Raw genomic sequence first — 23,715 nt, forward strand, 5'->3', positions numbered from 1 at the left:
GAATCAATCTTCCTAAATTTCTATCTTATTATGTTTACTTACAACATACATGCAGTGTGAAAGAAATGCTTTCATTGTCAAAATAGCTTACATAAACTTATTCATTTGGCGCAAAACGAACATCTATCTTGTTCAAGTACTTGTTTACAAACCTAGCTAGACAAGTGCAAACGTTAGTTACCATATTAATGTAAACAATGACATCATTTCTTTGCGTACTTTCAAAAACGTTTAACACGTCGCATAGCCGTACAGCAGCAGCACTGACTAACGAATGAGAGAAGACTTGACACAACGATTTTATAAAAGAAAAAGAGGGCAACAACAAAAAACTGTGCTCGAAATAGACACGCGCATGTCTCTCGTTTGCGTGACAACAAACTGACTCACTGTTTCCATCTAGCGATTTGCTGAAGTTATTTGCCCATTTTAATTCATTTTGACCATAGTTGATGTAGACATTCAGTTTACTTTTTTAAATTTCTTTATTATTGGTAAATATTAACGAACACGGTAATTATTCAAGCAATTTCTTTACTTTTAAATCGACATATTTGTGTGCCCCTATAGGATGAAAAAAAACCGGGAAGTTTAAGATTGACAGTGCTCCCAGCGTCGACAATGGTTCCTCAAACTACTTCTTCTGTTTATGTCGCTTTTAAATTACTTGCGACAGAAAACTGATGTTTTTAAGAATGCTAAAGCTGAAAGTATTATTGTTTTGTCATATATTTTACCTCGTTTATTCAACGAAACTGGAAGTGGACCATGGCTCAAGCTCTGATGTGGCAAATAAGCAACTTCAGCAAATCTACCAACATACTAAGAATATGCGTTACGGAAAAGTAAGTAACGTGAATTTTAATGTATCAAATCAAGTCAATGTCTATCTATATTTTACATACTGTATGTTGGTGGAAACACATTTTTGATAAAACAACATATACTGTTTGGCAGATCGGAAGATTTCAGTGTGACAACAACTCATCTAACTTACTATATAGTAGAAACATAAATTTATTATTGTTATTTTTTGTTGTTGTCAAGTAGCAAGCATTCATAAATAATAAAAGCTTTACCAAACTGCATCGTCAAATTACACAAGAGTCACAAGTCACAACTTAAAAGTACACACAACCAACACACACTGCCCACTCACAATACTACGGCTGCACATTCCTATTATAAAGTCAATGACATATAGCACACGAAGCCTAAAGAAAGAAAACACATTGGTACACTCGTACACAAGCTGCTTAAACACAATCTCGGACAAATGCTTTGCTAAGCGCAAATCACAATATAGCAAAAGCAAACAAACAGATGTAACTAAGCACACAATTATGTATTTGTTTTTTAGTGTTGGACAGATGCTTTACAACAGCTTAAAGATGGTTGTAGGAACTTGAGCGATGAAATGCAAAGAAGAATTGCTTATGCTTTTGCTCGCTGTCATTTACAGGTGTGGTGAAACAACAGTTGATTTATAATAAAGGTTTACATGCATAACGAGGGTCATACTCGGATACTTCTACCATCATTGTCTTGTGTGTCCTTGAAAGTAGGCACTGTGTGATTGTGCCTGATCATTAATAGGTTTTCTTTTTCTGATTAATTGGTCATTTGTATATTTCTAATGTTGTTTAAGGTCACAGGGCATGAAAAGTTCTATCTACACCAGTGTCACAAAACATAAACTTACATGTTTCTTTATAAGTTTAGAGTTTTAAAAATGAAAATACATTATATACCAGTTATTCTTTGCCACTTAAAATAAGGTTCATAACCTAACCTACTAATTCCGGGCTCTTGCAGGAGGTAACTTACTAGCACAAAAATTAGCAAAAATTTATGAAAACCTAGAACCATGTTTGTGTAAAAACAGTTTTAAAAATGTTATTACAGAATATTTAAACATCATTTGTGCTCTAGAGTGCAGGACGAAAGATCCCTGTTTGTGAAGTTGAGCAAGAAATGTCTGATTGTACAAGCGATGCTGTTTTGGAGGATGTGGCTTTTAACACTTATACTGAGTTTTTTACACATAGTCAGCAAATCTGTTTTCACTTACAAAGTCAGGTATATAATGTTTATTGTAAAAAGTTCTTAAAAAAAAAGCTTCTGTTGGATTTTATGACTGCTGTATTTTTATGTATGCTGATTTTGAATTAGGATTAATTATGTTTAAAGAACAAGCTTATCTAATCATATGTTCTACTATATGTGTATAGTGTATGTCATATTGCCATACACCCATACAAATTCAATTATTAAAGAGAAAACCATTGCTATCTTAGCTTTCGCATGCAACATTACAGCAATGGCATGCAAGCTTTTGAGCTTGGCTTGGCGCATCCCTATGACATTGTATATAACATATAGGTGTGGCATGAAGCAACTGAAAACACGATATCTCAACTTGCTGATAACTCCGCGCAAGTGGCAGCTACTTTAGAAACAAGTTCAGAGATTGCCAAGGAAATGGTTGTGAGACAAAATGACAGCTTGAAGAATCAGGAGGAGTTGCTTCGTAATGAGAGATTGCTCCGAGAGAACATGCAAAGATCAGTGCTGGATGTTCAAAGGTCGCATGAAGAAACAAAGATGGTGATCAAGGAGCAACGAGCGCTCTTCGCCGAAGTTTTTGACAGAGTTGCAGGTTTGCATATCTTGTTTTTTGTTAATTGCGATTTTTATGCTATTTATTTATGCTATAACTTAAGTTACATATATATATCTTAAACTTGTACACCATTTAAAAAGAGAAAAAGCAAGCATTCAATAGGAAAAAAAACCTGCAGCTTTTTATCTTGATCATTAATTAAAGTTTCAACACATAATTCTTATAGCCCCAAAAACAATCTGATTGGCAAAATTAATTTATTCAATACAGACTAGATTACCCAGCATAATGCTTTGTTACCCAGCTTTACAAAAGACTGTCCTTGGTGAATTCACAAGTGTTTACACATTTGGATTTTATGTGGGTGCTGCTTTCCTTGCTTATATCATGACTTCCACATCCCGGACTGGATCAGCAAGGATCTGGCTTTTTATCCTCATCACGCTAAACTTTGCAACAGAGCGAGCTGTGGTCAACTATCATCTTGGTATATTAGTGTTATCTATTTGCAATTAATTTATACCTACTTAATGTCTATACTATTACCTAGTTTTAATCGATAAATGACACTTAGATATACTTGAGAAGCAGAGTAATGTAAGTAACATAGGATATCCTACTTCATGAACCTACTGGTTGCTTACAAGTTACAAAGATTGTAGATGAATATTATTTATTTCTTTTTCTAATAATTAAACTTTTAAACAAACCGTTAGTGACTGGTTAAGAACAATGTCTGTTAAATCAAATGTCTTGCAAGCAACATGAATATCCAAAAAACAGTAGTTTATGCCATTATTATACATAGGATCTGGTATCCTTTGTTACCATACATTTGCTCAAACCTCTATGAAATAATGAACTAACTTTACTCATATTTGAAATAACTTTACTCATATTGTCATATTTTAAAATAAATTATATTGTAGCACCAACTTCATCATCTGCTGATTCAATGTACGTTGAAAATACAGTTCTACCTGAAACTGTGTATGATGCTATGTGGATGTGTAGGAAGATCTACACATGTATTGCACTCTTCACAATGTTTATCTGTATTATCAGGTATTGAACCTGCGTGACTGTTAATAATTACATTAATTAGTAATTACATGTAAGGATAAAATGATTTTTCGGTATTTTATATAAAAAATCATGACAAAGTGTTGCTTGGAAATACAACATGATTAGAATTTTTTATAGTTGAGTTTTTAGTTTTCCAAATTCGTTCGGATCAAATCGTTTTCTAAATATTGTTAGACCCACTATTAACTACTTGTTTACTACCCTTAGATGTGGAAGTGCAAACATAATATTTTTAGGTCATTAATGGTTAGGTAATAGTATCATTTGATTTGCTTGTGTGTTGATGAACTACTTTATAATATAATATATTGTAATAATCCAAATAATATTATTGACAGATACAAAGACTACAACAAGATCAACTATAATCTGTTGAATGAAATTAAGCGACAAAATATGGAGTTGCAGACTTTGTTGAAAGAGCAAGGAATTACTTCTATTCACTCATTAAGTCAACTAAACACACCAACTAAACAATTTAATGAACAGGTCTGCGTTTATACCTTCTTTTTATTTTATTATTTTCAGTTCCCAGATTTGAGTTAAAACCCCAAGGAGTGGTCCATTTGATATATTTGGCTCACCTACCTATTGCTGGTTTAAGTGTTTAAGTTTAGGTATCGTTTTTAATAGAACTAAGTTAGTACAAAATTTTTGTGTAAACTTATTTTAAATTTTGTCAGCACACTTTTTATTTTGTCCTTATGATTTCTTAGTGTAAAACAAAAATTAATAACAAGTTCTGTTCTCTATTGGAAACACCCTGCAGATGATGTAGGATTTAGTTTAGATTTGGTTAAATGAACATAACTAGTTTATACATGGGCCTTGCGTAGCACGGCATCGACAATGCCAGCGAGTTACCACGAGTTACCATGTGTGTAAATTTGTGGGTCATTATTTGTCTGTACGGCTCACAAAACAACCCATTATTGGCCACCAAGTTGAAACAAATGTTGTTCACTGTTTTTTCCAAAGCCAAGGCAGATATGCATATGCAGCTCATCACTATGTAATATGAAACTCAGTATTCTTTGGTTACTATGCAAGTGCCTAACCATTGAGACACTGTGCCATGCATTATTTATAGTATGTTGCACTTATTGTAGGCATGCCAAGATTCTTCATTTCTCACAAACACAACAGTAATACCATATGATTCAGAGGATGATACAACATATGTAGCAAGCAACAGGTATGGAAACAATTCTTTCATAAATACATGAAGTACAGTTACCAAGTTTTAGTTGTTAAACCTATGTATAGTATAAGGTTTGCTAATTAATTTAAAGTTGCATATAACTGGTCACAAAAAATCATTCATTGCACTTGCCGCAGCTCGATTTAAGTTCAAATATGGTAGTTTTGATGATAGTTTTGTGCCATGTAACGATAACTTTATTCATATACTCATATACCAGTGATTCCGAGAATACATCAACATGGAGCTGCACTACTGGTCATGACTCAAGTTGTAGTTCATTAGCATTGAATGACACGATTACTTCGTTGGTGAGGTCCTTTCACCGATCCTCCACACCATCACGGGAAGATGATCAAATCAAACCAGGAAGAAGAAGAAGATCAAGTGTCAGTTCTAGTGTTTCACTTATGGAACAACTGAGTGAAAGTGTTGTGCAGACCGAGGTGGGACATTTTATTTCTGGTTGGTTACCTATTCACATACAACAGTTGAGTAGTTTATTTATGTAGCTGTGATAAAAAGGTCACAGATTAATGTAACTAAAATGATAGTCAGTAACATTATGTCTGTGTCTCTGTGACATAGCTGCCAACATATTTGTCCTGATATAGTTTCAAGGGTAAAACAGCTTTTAAAACACTAGCGCACACTTGTGTTTACTGGTATTATTACAACTTCATGCAAAAAAAGGTAAAAACGGCAAAAAGGGGACCAAAATCCTGATAACACTTTAATTTGCCAACATATGATTACAAACTTTGCTTTAAATTGTAACATATGTTGCTATTATTAATTTATTACATTTTATAAATAAAAATGACAGGAAATCGCTTTTTCTTTGAGAGACCAATTTGGGGCCACTACTGACATTTATGTAACTTGTAGTTGATTGTCGTACATTGGCTTAAAAAGTTGACATTAAGTGGAATTAAGCTGAAATTTCAATCATTTACCAGTTGTTTTTTTTTCTGAACAGTTTTGTTATTTCTGCAACAAAACTTATGTCGATCGAAACGTGTGGTCCACAAGTACAAAGTAGAAAATACTATACTTGAAGTTATAAATATAGACTTTGTATAGGCATGTTTAAGCTTAGTCTTAAGATATCCCTGACTTTGGACCTATGGTTTGTGTAGTAGATAGTTGGTAAACATGAGTTACCATATAATTTTATGTATAGAACTCAAAAACTGCAAGTCACTCTTTAGCTTTAATAAATCTACACAACTAGTTGAAAAATTGTTTTTCTTTAATCTGCATCCTGTATTTGTATTAAAAACATAAAATATATTAAATTTAGCTATATATGTACATATTTATATTATGTCTATGATCAATTTAGCCCCATTTGCTGTGTGCTATGTGATTTCTATGGGTGACATAAAATAACTCGTGTTTATATACGGACTCTGGCTATAATCCACCCTTTTGGAAACTGGTAGTTAAGTGTCTTACGAAGACATACACCAGCAGTGGTCGTTTATTCAAGACAGAATTAATTAAACTAAGATATAATTTACGCGTTACTTTTACAGGGGGTTCTGGTTGGTGGTTACAACTTACGCAAGCGAAGATCAAATCCAACCAACCCTGCTCTTGATAAAGAAAGTGTTTCACAATTTGTGAAACGCGTGACTGCTCGTCGTAAACGACTATATAACTAAACTGTCTTGTATGGAATATTCTATTTATATTATCATGATATCCAATGTTTAGATTCTGAACCATTTTTGTTTGAAAATTGTGACCGAACTTTGTATTTAACTTTTCTTTATTTCAACTGTCTTTGCTGCTTTGATAAACTGTGATTCCAGCTTTTTATATTTTCGTTTGAGTTTTGATTGAAATAAAAGATATTTTTGAATGAAAGAGACATAAAGCAGGTCTAATAGAATATACGTTCTTAAAAATATCTTGAAAAACACTGTTCAGGTGCAGAAAAAGCAGGCACTACAATTAAGCCATGTTTAAGTCACAATAATCCCAAAGTGTTTGGGCACAACCCTACTAGCATAGGTACATTGCAAGAACTTCAAATACTAAATATTTGTTTAGTTATCTGCTGTATTTTTATATTATACATTGTGTTTTAATGAAAAGCCTTCGCACACCCCTCTATTTAAACTGAAGTAATGAACCATGTTACCACCTTTATCCTGTCTATAGTTATACATATTACACAAAAGAATTAAGAATCAGAAATTATTTATTGTTAAGAGTGAAAGTGGTAGAACATATATGAGCTGCCATAAAACACACAACAGATATATTTCCTAGCTGGTTAATACATGAGTCGTCACGTTTTACTTGGTTTGTTAATTGCCTTCTTTGCTTTCACCATTTCAACCAATTCCTGTCAAATTACATGTTTTTTTTTATGCCAAGGCAACTGTTAAGAGTTGGAATAAGTTTTTTTTTTCTGCATGGCTGGAATTTTGGGTAAACCAAATAGAATAAATAATAAAACTTGCTTTTATCCTTAAATGGCTTGAAAACGACAGTTGTGTTAACACAGGTGTTCTGTTTCATACCCCTCGTGCCACCTTACGAGTTACCACCATGTAACTTTCCTATCAAGTTATAGGATACTTCTTTCTCACTTAAAGACACAAATATACACAATGATGGTGAGTAGCAGTATTGTGCCTTGAACCAAATGCCCTCTGTTAATAGACAAGTACTCCTACCACCTGAAATAATAAATCGTAGATAGAAATAAACACCTTATATCTTATCATGCATTCCTTCTTTGTTCTCTCCATAACAGCTTCAGATATTCGATCCCATCTTTGTGGAGTTGATGATGGATAAGTTTTCAAAGCTTGTTCCAATCTCTTCTGTTCTTCACCCGTCCATGGTTTAGGGCCATCTGTTTAAATTAAATTGGGTTTTAAATTCCGCAACAATAACAAAACAAATTAAGAGACATAAAATACAATTTGTACGATACTGCAATTGTAAAGATTTTTGTAGGTTTATGCAATACTCCACTCGTAAATAATCGACACCCAGATTAGGAAATAAAACAGTGATGAAACATTAAATTAGTTCAGCAAGTGTTAAAGGGGCATACCAACGCAAAATCAGAATTATGTGTTAATACAAATGTTAAAATGTAATTCATATATAAATTTTATTTGATACGCCCCTTGGGAAAGAAAAGTAGGTATTTAAAAAACCATTATTATAATAAAATCACAACCAGGTTTTTAACCTAATCTTTTTGTAATATCGGAGTCAGTTGTTCCATTTTTCTTGCCAGCTTCATTCAGATGTTTTTCTTGAAACTTTTCAAACGCTTTTTGATTCACTTCAGCTTTTAACTCGGATTCTTTGAGATTCTTGGCTCGAGCGAGACATTCCTTACCCGACCTCCCTTTCATGGATGAATGTGTGTTGATGTAATTCGCCACCACCTCCCACCTAAGTAAACCATATTTTAGAAAAAAAACATCTTATAAAGAAATAATCACTTTTAACTAAGTGTGTGTTTTTTATAATATATATGTATTTAGTAAAATAATTAGATTTGAAAAATTTAAAATATTGTTGCACTTTGCACTTGAGATTTTTTCAAGCAAAGGTGATGAAATGTATGGTTACATATTTACTAAACGGTGTTTTATCGCATGTGCTATTTACAAGTACACATATTGTATACGGAGTTAAAAAATAAGTGCTAAAAGTAGTTAAATATCTGAGTTGGTACAAGATATTTTGCAAGTCACATAGATTATATTTTAAAGTTGAAACATTCACACAACCTATCATTAGTTCCAGCAGGAAAGAGATTGACTGCTTTAATCAAGATTTTAATATCACTGTAACTCCATGTTTTCTCCTTCCCACTTGAACTTCCATTCACAGCGTTACTCTTTGACTTGGAAGCTGCTTCCAAATGTTTCTGCTTCTCTTGTTCAACTTGTTGCCGAAGTTTGTGAAGCTTTGAATACATTTTTGCATCACATTAAAATTTACTTTAGAAATGAAAAAAAATGTTGTTTTTGGAACAGAGCTTTCAGATCAGCTTTAGCAGGATAAGCACAACTTGGATAGAATAATATATTTACTTTTTTTGTACCGCGACAGTTAAACAACATTTTAACTTCGGCATGGAAAAAGGGCTGTTTTTCAGTAATAACAATTTTCAGATTTATTATAAACAGATGGAGGACTAAAACTTGAATTTAAAAAAAAATTGTAGGCAATAACAATACTTATTTACCTTTTGTTCAATTATATTCTTGCCACTTTCAGTAGATTCTGCATCACTTATCGATTTGTTTAATTCTTGCAATGAAATAAGATTGACTTCAACACACAAGTGATCAATTTGTTCCATCATATTTAACCTTTCTTCTTCAGAATCACGAAAGAAATTATGATTCTGTTTTAAAATAAAAGAATCAATCCCTGTTAGGAATATAAACATAAGCCTCAAACTACAACTTAAAATTTGATATTTCATAAACCTGCTATTTTTGCAAAAAAGACGGTTTTGTATTTGTCATGCTTATTTTGGGTGCAATAGTTATTACCAAAGTTCAAGACTCCTAATAGCAGAACCCCCAAAAAGTTGTTTTTATTTTCTTACCTTACAATAGCCTTTTAATTTTTGTCTTTCTTTTTTAAGCATTTTCTTTTCTCTTTCTTTTTCTTTCTTTGCTTCAGTTTGCTTACGAACTCTCTCCTCTTCCAACTTTCTTTCTTCTTCTTTTATTTTCTTTTGTTTCTCGGCTTCTGCAGCGAGTTTTTCTTCATTTGCTTTCTTTATTGCATTGGCTCGAGCGTTTTTTTCCATTTCCCTTTGATGAAAAGATAAAACATTTTTAAACACAATTACAATATCCAAATAAAATTTGCAGCCGAATAAAACTCTGTATCATTTTTTTTCTGGCTGCACCACTGTATACCTACATGTTTAGCAAACTTAATAACACAGACAAATATTGTATTGTTTTACTTTTTTTTCTTTTCATCCTCTTTATATTGTTTCACACGTGGGTCACATGCATATGCATTATCTACAAGTTGTCGGATTCGCTGGTTTTCTTCTTTCTTCCGGGTGGCTCTTGCTGCTCGATTTTGCTTCTCCATCCATCGTCGCTCGTATGCACTAAATATAAAGTAATTATTTATACACACATATATATATTTCATTAAAAGCTAAAATGGTCTGTGATGCCTAACATGCGTTGTACTGTACACAAGCATTAAAGTTTGGAAATTTTTGAATTTCTGTTTACAACAACAATGTACAATCCCACTTAGGCACTTACTAGTGAATTGAAAGCCTTTAATGCATTCTATGGATTGGGTTTTATACCTTGTTCGAACATAGGGAAAATCAAGCACAGAAAATACAAAAATATTAAAAAAAATCTTTTAACCTACTCTTCTGCCTTTTCCTTGTTTTCTTCATCTAAATAGGAATATTCCCTCCAAGAGTTAAAGTTATACCAAAAGTTATAAAAATTATCAACTTCCTCTATAGTGGACCACTGATCACCCAGAAAAGGAACATCAGGGTCTAATGACCATCGCATGTTTTGTTCAAATACATCACCGTATACTTTGAAAAAGTTTTCTCTGTGAAAAAAACGATAGTAATCAATTTTGAATATGGGTTTCCTAGAAACTAATTTTTTTCAATTATAATTTGAATAATTATACTTATATATATATATAGGCTATAAATAGACATTGTAAATTTTGTGTTTAGTTACACATACTCATTTAATAATAATGTTAATAACAATTAGCAAGATACAGTTTTTATATAGAGTACTTTAATGTGTAATTCAAAGACTTCAATGCATAAAAACAACACCAACACCATATAGATACAACCATTATAACGCGAATGAATATTAAGAAACATTAGTTTTCCCCGATTCCCTGGGAAACATTGCTTACCGTGATGATTTATTATTTGGTGGAATGTAATCTTCAAAGTTTGGGTCTATGCTGTCATATGATCGTCGTGATTCTAATGAGCCAAGTATCTCATATGCACGAGTTATGCACGTGAAATAATCATCAGCATCTCTTCCCAACTTTTCACCAGCTCTTCTTCTTTTGTCTGGATGGTGTTTTAAAACCATTTTTCGATCTAAAAAATCCAAGTCTGTTAGGACAAAATTGGTGGTGTATAATTTGAGGTATGGTGTAACTACAAAACCATTTCTCCAAAGCAGGCAATTTTTACCCTTACTTGATACACAATTACAAAGCTGCTTAAATAGGTTCAAATTCTAATATATTATAATAGTCATTCTTTAAAGACAGTCATGTTTTATAAATATACACCTATGTGAACATAATGTACAAAATTTAAATCTTACAGGCAAATTTGATTTGCTCCGGTGTTGATCGATGCCTTAACTTAGGAAGTCCCAACACAGCGTAATGATCTTGATCTTTCCAGTGTTTTGGATCCAAACTCTGCAAAATAACACAACCATGACTGTCACTAATTTTTAGACGACAGGGTACAACCTATTTTAAAGCTTGGTTTATTTACAATGAACTCAATAAATGATTGGAGTAACTCTGCAGAATGAATTAGTCAAGGAAAGGCAAAATTAACAAAATAATAATGGTACACTACATGCATTAAACGTGCAACTGATGGATTTGTGGGTACATCACCACACATGGCATTTACAGGCGAATAATGCTGTGTGTGAGGTATACACGAACAAAGACCATATTCGTCAAATTTTAGGCATGGTGGGGTGACACCTCTGTTATACAACTAATGTATATTAATATTGCTGTCTTTAATAATCAATAATACAAAATTAAGCTCCAACAAAATCGGGCGATAATTCCAATCTGACACACATGTTTACTATGCCATTGCCAACAGACTAAGCTTAGAACAGATTATCTTCTGATGGAAATTATGTCTTGTTAAGAATAAAGCTGGTAGTAAAAAAACCCACCCTTTGTTATTAGCTAACCTCCATAACTACCAACTTCTAACACTTTCCACCAGCTTACCTTGATATCAGGATATTCCACTAGAACCAGGTCCTCGTCTTTTATTCTACCCAGTGCTTTTTGTTTCTCTACGATTCTACGGAGACGAACGCGTTTTCTTATTAAATATTGATTAATAAAATTCCCAACCACACCTGCAATAAAACTTTGTATAAAATGTTGGAACAAGGGTGAAACAACTATAATGCTTACCTGGATAACCATACGAAATAGCGACTGTCCAATTCTTATACTTTGACCTGGACATCTTGGATACTTTCTGATAGTTAGATCATAAGTTGCATGTAAACGTGTATTGTCGTGGGTTTGTAATATACGGTACTTTCTGTTGTATCAAGTACCGATTTGTCTGTTCTTGTGTAACAAACGCACAAAAATAATAAAAGAACGAAGGAAAACAAAAAATGCATGGACAACTATAGAAATCATAAACTTTAACAAAATCGTTTGGTCATAGACAAGTTAATTATAGTTTAGTAATCGGTCATATTTTCTGTGGTTGTAATTCTACCTAACACGTTCGTAACAACTAGATAAAACTACAAAAACTAAAAAACTACTTGACAGTATGTGCGTGGCACGTACAGCAAACAAATATTCCACGAAAAATGATTTACAGGTGCACCCATTAACAACCAGAATGCTGAACCACGTGACCAATAAGTGCATGGGTGTCGCGCGCTTTTCAGACGAAAGATATTTTAATTGAAACCTTCATCACAGCGTGTAAGTAAATTTGTGTCTTAAATGTATATCATCGTGTTTAACTATTTTTAAATTGCTGGTGATAACATAACGTTTTGCTATTCTTGCTATAACTATTTTCATAGGTGAAAAAAATGTGTCCGACACAGTCCTGGTTAGATAGAGTAAAACATATATTCAGCCTTACATTAGAATAAATCATTTAAAAAATAATCAGTATATATAATTAATTTGTATAAAATATACATCATCCTCTGGCTAGTGACCAGTGAAAATTTTCATTTCTAAATGATCATCCGGTATCACTGGTGACCACTTTATATTTTTTTTGCGAAAAACCAGGGTGTTGATGTTCATATTTAACTGAAAATGGTAAAACACCCAAAAAAAAATAAATTCAAGGTGCGTACCCTTAATATGAAGATGAATTTGAACAGAAATAAGATATTAGATAAGTGGAAGCACCAACATGCACATGTAATAGATACCTTTGACATAAAGGTCGTCACAACGTTGGAATATTGGTTACAACATTTGGTTTTTATCCAATGTTTTTCATTGTTGGAATATGCATTCTTATTTTCTATTGATTATGATGTCATATAATCATAAATCTTAACTTTGTTCAAATCACAAAGCTCGTATGGAAACTACAGAAATACCAGTAAATATACTTTTTCAAGTATTTCAAATAAATTTTTAATGCCTAACTTTAAAAACAGGCTTAAGGAACAATTGATGATGACAAAAAATCTAAGATGACAAGTTTAAGTGGTCACTAACTATAAGATTACCAAAAATAATACCCAGAAAGTTACATAAGTGTTAACTTACATGCAGGCAGGAAGGGTGTGATTCATTATTGCCAAGACGCCAACTATTAACTCCAACAATTACTATTTAATTGAGTGACTTATATATTGCCTTTCTCCTGTCTGTTTTGCGAACACTGTCTCTCTAGTCTATGTTATCAGTATAGGGTCCTGCTGCTCCTGCATGGTTCTGTTACCATCGCGGTTTTAGTGTAACTGTTAAGATTTAGTTATTATGTGTTCAGCTATTAACATTGTTGTTAACTCCTTCTATTGCGCATGTTTATGTTGTTTTTCTTTCGTTTCCTGCCAGTGTACTGTGACACAAAATAATTTTCTTTATAGTAAATATGCAGTTACTTTTTTAAACCGTAATTTTGGTTTCCATATAATAAACCCAAGTGCAATGCCTTATGAAGTTTACATGTTTGATAAATCACAGCATGGACTTACCTGATTAAGTAATAAACTGTTTGTTTTTTCATTTATCCCTTGTATCTAGTGTGTTTGTTTTTTGATGTGTTACATGCGATTCAAAGTTAAGTTGAGAGTTTATATGCCTCAAAAGATAGTTGACCTTGAATTTGCAGTTTAAATTAATAGTTTTACATGTGATCAGTTTTTAATGTGGTATAAGAATAATATGTATTTAACTTCAATTATACATCAGTTCTAGAAGTTTTGTAAAGTAGATAATCTAATTACACTGTATTGATAAGTATTCAACATGGATGATTGGAATCCACAAGAAGAAGCTTTTCAAAACAAAAGATTTAACTCTGGAAATGGTGGGAAGAAGCGAGAGAAATACACGCTTTATGTAGTAGGAATTCCCCCTGAACTAAGCAATCGAGCACTGAGTAATTTGTTCAGCTCCTATGGACAAGTACTGCATGCAAATGTTCTTCCACAAAAGCATGATGGTTTGCCAAGGGCTGGGTTTGTTGACTTCAACTCATCATCAGAAGCTGAACTTGCAATTAGAAAGCTTAATGGCACTCGAATTGGTAGATTTAATCTGAAAGTGGAACATGCACGTCCAAGGTCAACTAATAGCAATGGTGGCACTGGCTACATGGATTTGATAAAGAAACTTGAAAAGGCTCCTTTGATTGAAAGTGACCTGAATATGTTGGTTCAATCTGTTGAAGAAAGAATATCAAAGAATCCTTTACATAGTGCGGGGGGTGATGCTGGGATTTTAACGGAAAAAGTAAAACAAACAACAAGTCATGTTGAAAGTGACAATGAAGATGGAAAACCTATCAAGAAATATTGTGAAAACAACAATTATTTAGAAACTGTTCCACAAAAACATTGTAATGTTTGTGGAAAGGTGGCAAGCAAACTTTGTAGCTCTTGCTCATCGGTGTATTATTGCTCTGTGAATTGCCAAAAACAAGATTGGTTGGATGGTCACAAGATGCAATGCAAGCAAGTGAAGATAGTAAATGATAAAGAAAGCAAAGAAGTTGGAAATGATGAACCATTGATAGTGGTTAACGATTCTATTTTAAAAAGTTTTGAAAAACATATAAACTCAAATGTAAGTAAGGTTGTAACTGCAGTTAAACCTTCTACATCTTGTGAAGAGAATAAAGTAATTACTCAACATGTGGTGGAAAGTGTAAGCTGTGATCTAGAAGTTGAGCAAGTGCCTCCAGAAAGTAAAAGTCAGTTCACAGACTTCAGCAACATTATGGTTGATTCTACATTAGATCTTACAGTTTGTGACTTGGATATTGCTAACAGCGCCATTCTGTGCAAAAGCAGTAACGTTGAAGCTGAAAAAACATTGGATTGTTTACAAGAACAAATTAACAAGTACTATTGTAAAAACGAAGTTGGGAAGTTGGAAAACTTCCGTGTTGGTGTACTGTGTGCTGCAGTATTTGTGGAAGACAACCAATGGTATAGAGCTGTAATTGAAAAAGTAAATTCTCAATCTGGAAAGGCTTTTGTAAGATTTATTGATTATGGAAACACACAAATCATGATGAGAAATGCATTAAAGATTTTAAAGGAAGAATTTACAACATTGCCGGCTTTTTGTTTGACCTGCTTACTTTTCACTCCTGGTGTTTATTCTGGTTGGCAACCTGAAGCTAAGACATTTCTATCGGAAGTTTTGCAAAAGAATGGTATTTGTATAAAGTTTACTGTAAAGGAAATTGTCAACAGGTACAGATATGTTGGTGAAATCAAAAGTGATGATCTAAGTCTTAACAAAGAGTTTCTCGAGAGAGGGTTTGTAAAGAAGAGGTTACATGAAGCACAAAAGCCAGAATTTGACAAGCCACACTCTTCAAGTTTGCCATCGGAGAACCAAGATGTGTCACAAAGTAAATCAACAGGAACTGTTGAGATGAAGAAAGTTTTACCAAATCCAAGTCGCCGACCAACACAAAGTTCAGTTTCACTATCTCCCAGCAACTTGATGAAACATCAAGTTACAAAGACTGCACTACATATCAAGGAGGTTGAAACACCAGAGCAGCAGTTTCAGTTACTTATATCTCATGTAAATAACCCATGTGACTTTTATTGTCAGATTGTGCAGCAAAGTTTGGCAGATTTGTCAAATTATTTACAAGAAATGACAGCTTATTTTACCACACAAAATGCATCTAACAGCTGGAACATTGATGTCGGCACAATTTGTGCAGCTCAGTTTACGGAGGACAAGATGTGGTATAGAGCTGTTGTGTTAAATAAAGATGAGAAAATCCAAGTACGATTTGTGGATTATGGAAACACAGAAGAGGTTTCAAAGGCACAAGTTCGACCATTACCTGAGCAGTTTCAATCACTCCAAATACAATCATTCCATGCCTGTCTTGCTCATTCCTTCCCAATTGATGGTCAAGAATGGAGCCAAGAATCAATTAATCTTATGAAAAAATGCCAGAATCACCCCTTTGTTGCTAAAGTTCATGAAAAAACACGAGGTCTATCATCTCTTACTATTTATATTGACGATAACTTAACATTGAATGATCACCTGGTACAAGCTGGCTTTGCATCATCTGCTCCACCAAAGGTTGAAACTTCAGCGGTTAAAATACTTTACACTGATAAACTACCTGTTGTCGTCCCACCACTACAAAGTTCTAAGCCAGTTTCTATCAATATTACAGAAGTTTCTCTGGATGGTCATTTATACTGTCAGCTCATTTCAGATGATTTGCTTGGTGTCTCCGAATGCACAACAAAGCTGACAAAACATTGTAATAATTTTAAATCTTTATTATCCACACCAGAAGTTGGTAAAGTATGCTCGGCATATTATGAAAAGGATAAATGTTGGTATCGAGCTCAAATCACCAACCTCACTGAAGGCAAAGCAGAGGTTGTGTATCTGGATTATGGAAATTCTTTGAAAGTTCCAATGGAACAACTTCAAAACTTGCCCGAAGAATTTGCATCTCCATCAGCTCAAGCTATCAAGATACGCTTGGCTGACTGCACATTCCCGACAAATGGATGTTCCGAAGAAATGCTTTGTTTGATTCAGAAACTGATGAACTGTCCATTGGATGCAAAGTTCCTCAGTGTAAAAGGCCAAGCAGAATATTCTGTTAAAATACCAGAACTACTGAATCTTCTTATTTGCCACAAATTTGTTAAATATACTTTTTAAGTAAATGTGACTAACTGTTACTACCAGTAAGGTTGTAAGTCATAACTTTGCATATTTAGTAATCCATAAACATAATTTCAAGAATAGTTTTTTGTTAATGTAAGAAATAACATTAAGTTAATAATTTTCAATTAATTTAACCTTTTTATTCACTTGTGGTTACTTTTTACATAAAACTTTCGAATCCATTTTTGAGGTTCTCTAAGTTAAATGTTCCAATAAGTTTTGTCAATTGTGCTTTTAGTTTTTATGATAAATCATGTTGTTGCCATTTTTTTATAACAATAGTGGCATAGTGCATCTTATATATTAAGAATTTTCAGTTAATATATAATTGTATAATGTAACAGTAAAGATAATGTCCATAAAGTAACCCATACATTTTTCTGAATTTGAAAGTGTATATATTTTTTGTAACCTGTAAACCTGTAGAATTTGCATATTTGAAAAAGTGGTTTCTGGTTGAAATGATGTCTTGTTTTCCAAACACGTTCCACCTCTTGGTGCAAACACTTCCATTCCGTTCTTAGTTTTCAATCTTCATTAAAATTTCGTTTTAGTATGATTCATTTTATCATTATGAATTAATTTCAGCTTAGTTCAGTCGTTACATAGTTTGATATTCCGCTGTCAATAGCTTCAGGTTGATTGTAACCCTAATGGGGTTTTCCCAATACTTTACCACTGATTTTAATACATTAGGCACAGGAACAACTAAACTTTAGAAAGTCGTAAAACTTTTTTTTAGTGTTTCTTACTCTTTGTAGGCATGACCCAAAACCTCAGCATAAATTTATAGTGAGGCAAGCCAAATTTTTGAACTAAGTTTTTTAAAGCTATCTGAGACTTCCTTACTGAACCAAATTAAATGGCCACTTACTTTTTGGTTGTGACAAAAAGATTGAGAAAGACTGCAGATGTTGATCATCCACCTACATGTTTTTGTTAAAAATATGATTAAATTTGATCCCGTCAAAGCTTACAAGAAGTTTTCAAATATTGGTATAAACAGCTAAGCATGCAGGTTTCATATCAGTAAACATTTCAGAAACTAAACTTCAACAATACCTTAAATGACATTCCATGCTTCTGCATACATGACTTGGGGCTTGGTAATGACATTATGATGCTCTTTTCTATAATAAAGAAATTTAAATTGCTCATTGTTTTGCTCCAGTGATAATTGTTTAAAAACTGTCAATTTAATCAACTGCATACTGTACCTGTACTGTAAGCTTATACTTATGAGGAAAGTAGTAAGTGTTTTTTTTATTTTTAAAAACTTATTATAAACTAAACTAGATTAGCAAGTCAATCAAAATTACTTATAATTAACACAGATTTTAATATAATTAAGCTGCACGAACAATTTCAAATTTTTAATTTGTACCGTTTTTCAAAACAGTAATGGTATGTTTCATAAAAATAGTTTCCTCAGCAAACAAAAAAGTGAACACAGATGTTTCAAAGTTTTAATAATTCGGTTAGGTATAATTGTGGTTCACTTTTTACATAAAACTTTCAAATCCATTGTTGGGTGCAACTGTTAATTTGTCCCAAGTAAATCTATCATTTATTCATGACATAGTAGTAGAATTTTTATAAAGTAAGAAATTCAACAGTATTTTATGGCAGTAACAAAACCATACCAGCTGCATAGTTCAAAAAATGGTTTCTGGTTGAAATGATTTCATGCTTATCCATCATGTTCACAGTTTTAAAATGCTGTAATTGACATTCTTTGCTTTTCAGCTTAGTTCAGCAGTTAAAAATATTAGGCACAACAAACCTAGGAAATAACAGAATTACCTTTAAATTATAAACGGATAGTGAATCATTAACAAAAGTCTGTGCTAACCACATAAAACAGAATTTGTGAATGGCACCAAGATAATGCACAAAACTCTTTCAATAACCACAACAACAAAAACCCAAATTAGAAACCAGTTCTGTTTAAAACAAAAGCCAATTGATGTGCATGTTTCATTTCTCTGTATATCTAAGAATTTTGATTTCTTTTGTATCAAACAGCAGATCAGTTTTAGCTGGGTACACCACCCTCACGTCTCCTTTCTCATCTTCAACTCGAACTTGTTGTACCACGAGCGTGTGATTCGGATTTTCAGTATTTTCCTCATCACTAGAATCATCATAGAAGTCTTTCTCTTTATTAGTCTAATGGAATAAACCAGTGTTGTTTTCTGTGGCATTTTCTTTCAATTACATAATAAATATTTAAATACAACAAACAAATAAATTTAAGTTTCTGTATCTCATCAAGCAAATACTAATAGAAGAAACAAGTTATATGAAGTGCTGTAATGGCATAAAAACGTTATTTTCACCAAAAAAGGTTTCAAAACTAACTTTGATTGCTGTTGAATAACATCCAAGTTCAACAAGACGTTTCAAAAATTCATCCAGAACATCTTTGCATGACCTTAATGACTTTGTGCCAGTTACCTGGGAAGTATGTGTAAAATATTAGAAGAAACCAAACAACACAAATAAAACTTAATTCAGTTGATTCCCAAACTCTTACTTCAACAAATATATCGGTAGATTCTGGAGATATCTTGGTTGCATCACAGTTGGTTAATGGTGGAAGAGATATAATGCAATCATCTGAACTTCTTCGAAGAAATGCAAATTGCTCCTGATCTTTCAGCATTGATAAATATCTGTTTCCATAAATTACCAATTTAATTCACTTCAGAATATTAACTTTAAACTCTTAAACGCAGAAGGATTGAAATGTTAGTTTTACATCTTAAAATGAGGTCAATAGTAATCTCCTATTTTTTAAGTATTTGCTTCCAAATCTTTGATAAAAATTAGTTTTGAATAACAATCTGGACTTAAACTTACAAAACTAGCTTTAACGATATAAAGTTATGAATAAAATAGATTGTAGTTCCATTTAATGAATACATTTGAACCACTATGTCTAAGCCACAATACTGCATGGTGCATACAGTTAAAAAATAATAAATCTATCCTTAGTAAAAAATACACAACATTGTGCATTCAGAATCAGCATACTTATGAATCCCAGACACTTGATTTCTTTTTTTATCTTTCCTCATATTTTCTGCTTCGCTGCATAACCTCTTGTAAAATTCTAGGGCTCCAACTGCTGCTTTTCGACCAAGTGGATGTATCTGTCAACACAAAAAATTATTACTCTATAACACTTTGTGATAAATATACAAAACATTATTACTGTACTCGAAAGTAAATTTTTGTTCTAAATTTCAGTGCCAGACCTTTTATATAAACTTTCATGGAGTCCAATAGTATGTAGAATTATTTCGTAACCAACTAACCATTGGTTTTGATTACAAATCACTGCAGAAATATTTTGTTACAAAGTAGGCCAATCAAAGCTATACATGAATTATGAATTTCAAAATAATAAAATTTGGTGGGAACCCACTACTATGGAGCATTGGTTGATAACTGGATTGATAGATTTTGATTTTTTAATTTTTGTTTGGTGTTTAATATAATTACCTTAAATGTATTGGGTGGTTGTGCATCATATTCAACAAAACAAGTTTTAAGTGCTGACATATCATGGGTTGCTATGGTGGCAATAGTTCGTTTACCACAAACCTCATCATGAAGTCTTGTCTAAAAAATAAGAATCTCATCACTTATGTTGCATTTATTATTTTGTAGGTTTAATCCAAACAGCATATTACCTGCAGGGTGATAAAGTTTTTGTATTTGTCACCAGTATCAAGAGTTAAACCGCGTAGAATACAACACACTATGAAAGGTCGAACCTCTCTTGCTTCTTCATATACCACCACCCTGAAGTTTTCTACAACAAAATTGTCCAATATATGAGCGAAATTTTATTAACACATCAATTGCAAGTAATAGATTTTACCTGGAACAGCTGTTGATTGTTCTTCAACTTTAAGAACTTCAATAACGCATTTTATCAGTTCATCAATATTCTCTGCCTCCTGTGCCTTTTGGTCCTTTAACTTTTTTCTTGCCCCTTTACCAGCGGTTTGTTTTTCATTTACATTTTTTGATTTGCTTTCTTTCTTCTTACTTTGACGTCCTTTGCTACGAATGTAATCCATAATTGACTTTTGTGAGCTGTCTTGGTCAACCAATTTACGCAGTCTCCTATCTTTAAGTGGATTGCTTTTAAAGTTCACTTGTTTTAATTTTAAACAATAACCGATGTTCTTTGTTAGTTCATTCAGTTGATTATTGGACAAATCAAAAACTTTTAGCATTGTAATTTCTTCTATTTCATCCTTCACATCTTCAATGGCATTGTGTGATGCATGTATTTCTGCAAGACGAGCACTCAGTGGCAGTTCAAACAAACAGTAAGGAAGTTCAGTAAACTTGTTTGTTGAAATATCTAAAACCGCTAGGTTTGCCAAAGCTTTTGCACTTTCAGGTACATCACTTAAAGAATTGTGAGCAACATTAAGTGTTTGAAGATTGACCAGATTTCCCAAATTTTGTGGGAGTAGAGTTAGAGCATTTTGAGACAAATCCAGTATTTTGAGTGTTATTATATTACAGGCACATGCAGGAATCTCAGTTAACAAATTCTGCCTAAGAAACAACTGAGACAAATTCTGCAAATTCTCCAACTTTGGATTTAAACATTTTACTCCTAAAGAATTTACTTCAAGAAAATTGAGCAATGATAGTTCATAAAGATCATCAGGAAGACACCCGTCTGCATCATCAACCTTCTTCTTTAACTCCGGACCTTTCAAAACTAATTCTCTTCTTTGTTCTTCCTTTGCCTGTTTAATTTCAGACCAAATGTATGACATATTATCCGCACTTCCAACTTCCCTATATTTATCTGCAACACATGTAATGTCAAAGGTTGTACAATAAATGAATAATTTCCAAATTCACATACATTTAAACCATGAAAATCTACAAAGCAATAGGTATCACTGGTTATGAAATTGTTGCTTATGTTAAAAACTACTATTTAAATTATGAAGTTAAACATAAACCAAAACTGGATAACAAATATATTATACGAAAGCTAAACACGGCAATGGAACAAATAGAGTCCAGCATGACAACCAATAGTGTTATTGTTTTCCTACGTGTGTTTTACATTGAAACTACAAGTTGAACTTTTTTCCAGTCTATTTCATTTACTTAAGATGTGTCCATAGCTTCTTGAACGGTCTCTGACACAATATCGAACTTTATCGGTTTCACCACCTTAGATAAAACTTCTGTTGTACCAGGTTTATATTTATAATTGCCTTGTCTCACTCCCTTCTCATTGGCCACATCAAATGGACGAAGATATTCTACCTTCATGTTGTTTCCAATAATGCACAGATCAACATTAGAGCCAGATCCAAGATCATTGAAGATACCAGCAGCCACAGCATCACGAACCAACTTCATTGCTTCAGGTCGTTTCATGTTTGGTTTGTAACCCATTTCAAATGTTGCCATGGCAGCAAGAGAACCAGACCCCATTGTAACATAGGGTAACTTATCAGTGGACCCATGAGGGTGAATACTATAGAGATGAGCTCCATTACAATCTACTCCTCCCAGCACCAAAGCAGCACTGACATGACCTTGATATCGGTACAGATACTGCTTCAACATTCGATTTGCAGTTGCTACCCTTGTTGGTCGTCCAGTATTGTAACGATGAAGCTGCAAGTTTGAAGAGATCATTTGAGTTGTCATCTCTGTATCTGCAGCAGTGCCAGCTCCACAACAGTAAATGTTGGGAGCAATGTAGTGAATTTTAGAGCAATTTTTATCAGCCACAATGGTATCTTCGGTTGCACGAGTATCAGCCCCAAGAATTACACCTCCTTCGAAAACCATTCCCACAATAGTTGTCCCTGTCTTACGAGTCTTGGGAGCAACCATACCTTTCTTTTCTAAATGTGCATTCCGTGTACAGTTATCGAAGGTAAAACCTCCATTTGGTATTTCAACGCACGTCAGGGTTGTAGCCATACTTTTTTGTATTAAACGATAATTAACAGCAACCCAACTCTAAAATATCTGGTCTATCAAATAAATGAAAAATCAAATGAATGTTTAAGCTATGCAGCAAAACGTTAAGAACCATAAAGTTAAATGCTATATTATACCTGTTTTTTTTCCTTTATACTTAACTCATCGGCGCCCTGGCACAACGCACAATGGGAAGCGTGTCTGTTTTTAACTCAAGGATTAATGCCTTTAAAACAGAACATCCGTGGGTGCTAGTGAAGTACCTTGCCCCGCCATGCGATGGTAAAATAAGTTACATTCATTCATTTATACGCAACATTCTTCTTCGTGATTTATTTTATCAAAAGTGCTTGCTCATAATTTCTTTCGATACGCATGAGTGAACTCCACACTAAACTATGGTGTCATAGATGTTTTAGTAATTCGCCGACTGAATGTATTTGTTATGCAGCATTGACTTTCTGTCTGGATAATTGTTTTTTTTATTGTTACGTGGTACCTAAGGTAACTATGGTGGCACATGTACCGGTTGGGCATGCTCCGCGCACAGATATTTAATATATTCAAGAGATCCAAGATCTAATGTGTGAGCACGTTTAAAACTAATTAGCATAGTAATAATTACCCCTTTTACTACAACGGTCGACTGAGC

At 33.2% G+C, this 23,715-nt stretch overlaps 5 protein-coding genes across 6 annotated transcripts; 2 read left to right on the forward strand and 3 right to left on the reverse strand.

Annotated features, from left to right (window-relative positions):
• Window positions 1-610: 610 nt before the first annotated feature.
• LOC100176859 lies at window positions 611-6,792 on the forward strand. Its single transcript, XM_002131503.5, has 10 exons — window positions 611-845; window positions 1,361-1,462; window positions 1,933-2,079; window positions 2,383-2,659; window positions 2,928-3,110; window positions 3,553-3,688; window positions 4,048-4,198; window positions 4,819-4,904; window positions 5,131-5,356; window positions 6,449-6,792. The coding sequence occupies exons 1-10, from the start codon at window positions 684-686 to the stop codon at window positions 6,575-6,577; spliced, it is 1,599 nt and encodes a 532-aa protein (XP_002131539.1). The 5' UTR covers window positions 611-683; the 3' UTR covers window positions 6,578-6,792.
• Window positions 6,793-7,101: 309 nt separating this feature from the next.
• LOC100179182 (dnaJ homolog subfamily C member 2) lies at window positions 7,102-12,327 on the reverse strand. Its single transcript, XM_002131396.3, has 12 exons — window positions 12,111-12,327; window positions 11,919-12,052; window positions 11,258-11,357; window positions 10,830-11,025; window positions 10,308-10,502; window positions 9,877-10,029; window positions 9,508-9,718; window positions 9,139-9,300; window positions 8,678-8,856; window positions 8,128-8,336; window positions 7,637-7,782; window positions 7,102-7,266 (listed from the first exon to the last, which is right to left on the reverse strand). The coding sequence occupies exons 1-12, from the start codon at window positions 12,163-12,165 to the stop codon at window positions 7,210-7,212; spliced, it is 1,797 nt and encodes a 598-aa protein (XP_002131432.1). The 5' UTR covers window positions 12,166-12,327; the 3' UTR covers window positions 7,102-7,209.
• A 987-nt stretch (window positions 12,328-13,314) lies between these two features.
• Window positions 13,315-17,640, forward strand: LOC104265339 (tudor domain-containing protein 1-like). The gene has a single exon (XM_026834101.1). The coding sequence runs from the start codon at window positions 14,163-14,165 to the stop codon at window positions 17,073-17,075; it is 2,913 nt and encodes a 970-aa protein (XP_026689902.1). The 5' UTR covers window positions 13,315-14,162; the 3' UTR covers window positions 17,076-17,640.
• Window positions 17,641-18,593: 953 nt separating this feature from the next.
• Window positions 18,594-21,928, reverse strand: LOC100183884 (leucine-rich repeat-containing protein 47-like). The gene is made up of 7 exons (XM_002131259.5): window positions 20,971-21,928; window positions 20,780-20,901; window positions 20,589-20,708; window positions 20,118-20,236; window positions 19,618-19,756; window positions 19,443-19,538; window positions 18,594-19,250 (listed from the first exon to the last, which is right to left on the reverse strand). Exons 1-7 carry the CDS (start codon window positions 21,887-21,889, stop codon window positions 19,059-19,061), a joined length of 1,707 nt encoding a protein of 568 aa, XP_002131295.1. The 5' UTR covers window positions 21,890-21,928; the 3' UTR covers window positions 18,594-19,058.
• Window positions 21,921-23,365, reverse strand: zeta (proteasome Z subunit). Of its 2 annotated transcripts, XM_009864044.3 has the most exons (2): window positions 23,201-23,365; window positions 21,921-23,116 (listed from the first exon to the last, which is right to left on the reverse strand). In XM_009864044.3, the coding sequence occupies exon 2, from the start codon at window positions 23,061-23,063 to the stop codon at window positions 22,233-22,235; it is 831 nt and encodes a 276-aa protein (XP_009862346.1). In that variant the 5' UTR covers window positions 23,064-23,116; window positions 23,201-23,365; the 3' UTR covers window positions 21,921-22,232.
• Between the last annotated feature and the right edge of the window lie 350 nt (window positions 23,366-23,715).

Source organism: Ciona intestinalis, chromosome 1, assembly GCF_000224145.3.
Source record: "Ciona intestinalis chromosome 1, KH, whole genome shotgun sequence".
Taxonomy (NCBI): Eukaryota; Metazoa; Chordata; class Ascidiacea; order Phlebobranchia; family Cionidae; genus Ciona; species Ciona intestinalis.